The sequence below is a fragment of the Oncorhynchus gorbuscha genome, linkage group LG07, assembly GCF_021184085.1.
Source record: "Oncorhynchus gorbuscha isolate QuinsamMale2020 ecotype Even-year linkage group LG07, OgorEven_v1.0, whole genome shotgun sequence".
In the NCBI taxonomy this organism is placed as follows: domain Eukaryota; kingdom Metazoa; phylum Chordata; class Actinopteri; order Salmoniformes; family Salmonidae; genus Oncorhynchus; species Oncorhynchus gorbuscha.
In genome coordinates this window covers 30,869,215-30,875,214 of record NC_060179.1, presented here as the reverse complement: position 1 = coordinate 30,875,214, position 6,000 = coordinate 30,869,215, and the positions used below count along the sequence as shown (strand labels likewise).

Below are 6,000 nucleotides of genomic sequence, written 5' to 3'. Positions count from 1 at the left end.
TCTGTACTATCGCAATTTCAACAGCTAGTCCCGCCCACTGCGACTGGTTGAAATGCCTCTGCACCTGGCAATAATGTGATTGTCACGTGGCTGCAATGTAACTGACAAAAATCAATTCATGCCAAGAATATGAAGCATTCTGACTGACAGCTTGAGATTCATAAAATGTTGTGCCTGTTGTCCGTATTAAACTAATGAATCTCACGAATTCAATACAGAATAACATACAAATTAGAATCAGAAATGTTTTATTTTCCAACTGTACAAATTCCACAGATTAGTATCTAAACCATAATTATTTATCTTTCCCCCAACGTCTTTGCTGTGCTTTTTATAAAATCAGGATTTTGTACAAAGCCCTTCTTTAAAACCCCAGTTGACCAATCTATGTTCTGCCCAGCTGTGTAAGTATGCATAATCAAATGTAACACTTAACTGATGAGTTTAAAGAAAAGAGTCAAATGACCCCTGTGGATGCGACATGACGCATTAAAATGACCTTCCTCCATTTTGCGGTCTTAAAATATGACTAAGCGTTCACTGGTTCTGTCTAATGTATTAAAGGAAGACTCGGCGATATGATGTAGGTGCACAAAATAAACAGCATAGTGGGTCAAATTCCGCAACTACTAAGAGCTTTGAAGCGCGAGGCTAAACTCCCCCACTGTTTTGGTCCCGTACCTACCACGCTCTTACAGCGTGAAGGGAACCCTAGCGCAAGCACTGTATGTGACTGAGGGAGCAAAGGCTTGCATCTCGCTCATCGCAATATCTGCGGTGCTGCTCGTGGCAACGTCATTTCGCTGAGTCTACCTTTAAAAACAAACATGTCTGAATAAAAACGTATCCTCTTTGTATCTAGGCTGAAACTGTTGACTGAATTGAAATCCGTTCACGCTATAAAATCACATGTAGTCAAAATAAAACAGTGTTCAGGTGCTTTGGCAATATGTTCCCATAAAGGTGAAATGGTTTCCTTTTCGAGCATCTTCAGGTCTGAAAATAGAACATTTGATGAGTCTAGTAAATGACTTAACCATGTAAGTGAAGGAAAAGGCCAAGTCCTTTTTAACATAATTGTGTACAAGTTATTGCTGGCCCGTAACTGCCAAATCAGGTGGTTGCATCCATAAATTCAGATTCTAGTCCTAGATGTACATTAGTCTATACTAGCTCCATTCAAGATTGCCTCCTGTTGCGTAGTGCTATGACATGTGCAGAGACAATCTGCGTTGGCATGTAGCTTAGTGATCTACAGGGCTGTCGGCATTGCCAGGTGAGAGCTGAATATTCTCCTATCTCACAGTGATACATTGCTCCGGGGTAAAGTTTCCCTTAGATAGAGATCTAGGATCAGCTTCCTCTCCTGTAATCCTCACCTAAAGAATTTGTAGGGAAAATGCTAAACTGTCTCCAGATCAGAGTACAAGGGAAACAAGGTTTAGTCATACGCTGTAGTGATCTTTAAAGAGGTAATATAACTTGGCATGGCAACAGTTTGTCTTGGACACATAACAGGATGGACTTAGTGTTGTAGAAATGTCCTGTATGTTAATGAAGGACTCGAGGGCTTCACATGAACCTAGAACCATTTCCAAGATATGAATAATTCTTGGTTTATATAGAATAAAATCAACTAATAGAAATAAAATACAAAATGAGCAGACAAGACGGACCCACGCAACTGTCCCTGATCCGCGCCACTCAAGTCAATCATTCAGAAAAACATGTAGAAAGAAAAGCATTTTCCAGTTGAACACAGAACTGAATTCTCATTTGAAATATTCCCACAGTACTTCCATTCGAGTTTACACAGGCAGCCCAACTCTGATCTTAATTTCACTAATTGATCTTTTACCCAATCAGATCAGCTCTGAAAAATATTTTAAAAGATCTGATACGATTGGTCAAAAGACCAATTAGTGGAAAAATGAGCAGAATTGGGCTGCCTATTTCTAAAACGCAGCCGTACAGTACATCCTTCTCTCTTGTCCTCCATTTCAAAGAGCTCTCATTCCGAGAGCCTCTACCCCGATGAGCTTTCTCGTGCCATTTTCATGGTTCAACAAATTTGTTAAAACAACTACACAGTTGAATGATTGGTCACTTTGAAAATGAACATGATCATTGAGGACAAAATAAAGGATACAAAATAAAATAGTAAATTCATACAAACTAAGACTATATTTAGTACCTGAAATTAAAAACAGAACGTAAAAATACAATTTTAAAAAGATGTAAAAAATAAAAAAAAGATCAGCGATAGCAGTGGTTTGTGCAACTTGATATCCAAGCTTCCAGTTGGCTTTTCTGAAGCACATTATTCATAGAATTACGTCTCCATGCGTCTGTATCCAAGTCTGCTCCTCCTGGGTGGAGAGATACATTGCACGGTGAAGTGGTTCAGGGCTGCGCTGCGGCCAGGCCTGACTATAGGTTATCCCCAGGCTGGTATTGTGGCTCCGTGGCTGTGAAGTAGTCCTCCAGGAAGGACTGGATGTACTCGAAGGTGGGCCTCTCGTCAGGGTCCTTCTTCCAGCACAGCTTCATCATCTCGTGGAGGGACTCTGGGCAGCCCTGGGGGCAGGGCATACGGTACCCCCGCTCCACCTGCTCCAGGACCTCCCTGTTCACCATGCCTGGGTGGAGAGAGAGGGGGGGGTCAGTCTGTTTAGTGCCCATTCCATTAACAGTGCAGTAAATCATGTGAGTTATGTCACAATAAAAATCAAGATTATCCACAACAAAACAAGGTCTGTGATCTATTTCCATTGTCACAGTCCCGAGATGGTAGTGCATTGTGAAATCACCCAATAGCTCCATTCGACTATTACACCCCCCCCCCGAAAAGCATAAATAAAAAAGGGGTCTGAAGGTTAGTGTGTGTGTCAGCGTTTCACAGCACCAGTCAGCCTCGCTCTCTCTCTCTCTCCCCTGAGCCCGATCAGTCTGGGACAGATGGTTATAAACAAGAGTGGTGTTCAATCTCCAGATCAGACCCTACCAGATGGTTCCCTCTAACCTCAGTCAGTGTTTACCCCGTAGAGACAAAAACAGCCATCACGACAGTGTCACCCCCAGCCCACTTCCTAGGACAGTATTAACTAGTCTAGGCTACAAAGACTTCCCTGTTTACATTGTGCTGGCACGACTCCTCCTGGTTACACAAGACACCTACTTCCCTAGCTTTGGAGATCACACAATTGACTAATCCTAACCAGAGAGACAGCCTCAGACTGCCATTGTTGTTATGGGATTTGCATTCTAAAAGGCATTGTAATCCCTACATGGGCTCACATGGAGTGGGCACTAAGTCAAAAGAAGTGCAGTATATTGGACAGGGGTATTCCAACTCTTACCCTCTGCTCGTTTTCTGCAATACCTGATAATTAATTGCACCCACCTGGTGTCCCGGGTCTATGTTAGTCCCTGATTGGAGGGGAACAATGAAAGAACACAGTGGAACTGGTTTGGAGGTCCAGAGTTGAGTTTAAGGGATATAGGGGGCCCATGTGGGACAAACATTGTTTTGTCTGTTCTCACCTGGGTAGGGCACCCTGCCCTTGGTGACCAGTTCAGTGAGTAAGATGCCGAAGGACCAGCCGTCTGACTTGATGGTGAAGCGGCCGTACAGGGCAGCCTCAGGAGCCGTCCACTTGATGGGGAACTTGGCACCTACAAACCAGGAGCAGGAGGGGAAGAGATGGGCAGAGACAAAGAAGAGAGGGGAGAGAGAGGGAGAGACAGAACATTAACTTCCACTAGGGGTCATTAGGGAGCCTAGAGTCATAATAGAACCACTGAGAATAGAACCAGTGAGAATAGAACCAGAGAATTGACTCATATCAAAGTTCATGCTTCAGTCTGCCATGACAATTACACTATTGACCTCGAACAAAACAATTCAACATTTTTCTTTAACCGATCATACTTGGTTTTAAAAAATGGTTTAAATCAGATCTAATTGCAAAGGTAACTGATTGAACTAAGATACAACATTGTCAATAAAGACATTCTTGTATGTGAACTGCAGGGTAAAAACAAAAAGTCACATTCCATAAGGTTGAAGACTAGTGTTGAGTGGGAAAAACAGTGGTATTGTCAGGGACGCCTGTTTCTCTGCTCAAACCATTGGTCTTAAATGGTTAAGCAGCAGGCAGCTTGAGAGTCAGAGTTTACTCACCGCAACTAATCAGAGTAAATGAGCATCTGCTTTCCGCTATTAGCTTAACTTACCATGGTAGGAAACAACAGGGTTTAATCTACGCCAGTGACCTCACACCCCCCCAAACATATACATCTCAAACGACTGTGACATTAAGCCCTGTGTCCCCGTAATCTCTCCTTTTTCCTGAAGTGTGCACCCGTTGACTACTTCCCCCAAATGTAAAAGCATTGTAGCGGTGTAGGCATGGGGGTAGAGGAAGGTTCCATATATTAATAATAACACAATAATATACAAGTAATTTCAAATCCATGACGGGAAGTGAACAAGTAAGGAACACTTCGGGAGAAAGGAGAGATTATTGGGACGCAACCAGAGTGTTCTAAGCCCTCTGTCTGTCTGTCTGGGGGCCTAGCGGTTAACAACGCTAGGCCAGTAACCAAAAGGTTGCTGGTTCGAATCCCCGAGCCGGCAAAGGTGGAAAAATCTGCTGTTCTGTCCTTGAGCAAGGCAGTTCACCCCAAACAACAACTGTTCCCCGGGCGCCGATGACGTGGATGTCGATTGAGGCAGCACCCCTCTGATTCAGAGAGGGGTTGTGTTAAATGCGGAAGACACATTTAGGGTTGAATGCATTCAGTTGTGCAACTGGCTAGGTATCCTCTTTCCACCCATACACACCTGCAACAACTGGGATTCTAAGTCCCTCTGTCTCGGTGCTCTACTAACCTTGCCTAGCCGTGTACTCGTTGTCCTCGATCAGCCTAGCCAGACCGAAGTCTGCGATCTTGCACACCAGGTTGTCCCCGACCAGGATGTTAGCGGCGCGCAGGTCCCTGTGGATGTAGTTCATCCTCTCGATGAAAGCCATACCGTCAGCGATCTGAGAAAACAAGCCGATTCATTTTCACACGCCGTTTGATCACAGAGGCTCGGGTTAATAATTGATGTGATCCACTCGGAGAGCAGAGCCGTTGGTCTTGTGTAAGTCCCAAATGGCACCCTATTCCCTATTTAGTCAACTCCCTTTGACCAGGGCTCTTTTGGGATGCAGCCTTACAAACAGGAGGGAGAATGCTGGTGATGGATGCGGAAGAGTACACTAAAAAGGTTCTCTTGTACAGCAGTGTACTACGGGGATTAAAAACAGCTAAAACCTATCCTTAGGTGGAAACACAGAGGGGCGAGACACTTGGAAACATACATGGCAGCTACCAGCTACATATGTAGAAATGTCAATGTTACCCGAGAGGTTGACTTAGGACTTACCTGTGCTGCCATATCCACCAGCAAGGGAAGCTTGAGGAATTTACCGTCTCCCTCCTTTAGGAAGTCCAGCAAACTTCCTACAAAAACACCAGCAAAACATGACAGTTACAGTACCAGAGAGACTGCAGCTAAATGTTGCAACAGCGAAATACCACCATAGAAATAGTGAGAGTGAAGACTTCTTAAAATACACCTTCTTAAATATTCATGGTCCATCCCTTGGTATTGATGAAGCTAGCAGCTTGTGCCTATGTTCGGTACACGGCTCCTAATGACATCTAGTGCCTGCCCCAAATGGCACCCTATTCCCTATATAGTGCACTACTTTTGACCAGAGCCCTATGGGACCCTGGTGGAAAAAGTAGCTGACTATATAGGGAATAGGGTGCCATTTGGGGCGTAGGCGGCGCCATTTCCTCCGTGTGAGAGAGGGACATTTTCTTTTAATTGACCCCTGAACCAAGATAAGAATCAAGGGGATACCAAGGGAATTAACACACACACGTTCCTCTGGTGCATTTATACATATATACACAGGGGTCACTGAGTCCGTTTAAAAGGGATGA

At 44.2% G+C, this 6,000-nt stretch overlaps 1 protein-coding gene across 1 annotated transcript in view; it reads right to left on the bottom strand.

Annotated features, from left to right (window-relative positions):
* Positions 1–231: 231 nt before the first annotated feature.
* Positions 232–6,000, bottom strand: part of LOC124039788 (tyrosine-protein kinase yes) — a 33,171-nt gene continuing 27,402 nt past the window's right edge. The window contains exons 9-12 of the mRNA XM_046356168.1: positions 5,435–5,511; positions 4,895–5,048; positions 3,544–3,675; positions 232–2,639 (exon numbers count right to left, since the gene is read on the bottom strand). Coding sequence (XP_046212124.1) covers positions 2,431–2,639; positions 3,544–3,675; positions 4,895–5,048; positions 5,435–5,511 — 572 coding nt within the window. The 3' untranslated portion in view covers positions 232–2,430. The remainder of the gene's footprint in view (positions 2,640–3,543; positions 3,676–4,894; positions 5,049–5,434; positions 5,512–6,000) is intronic.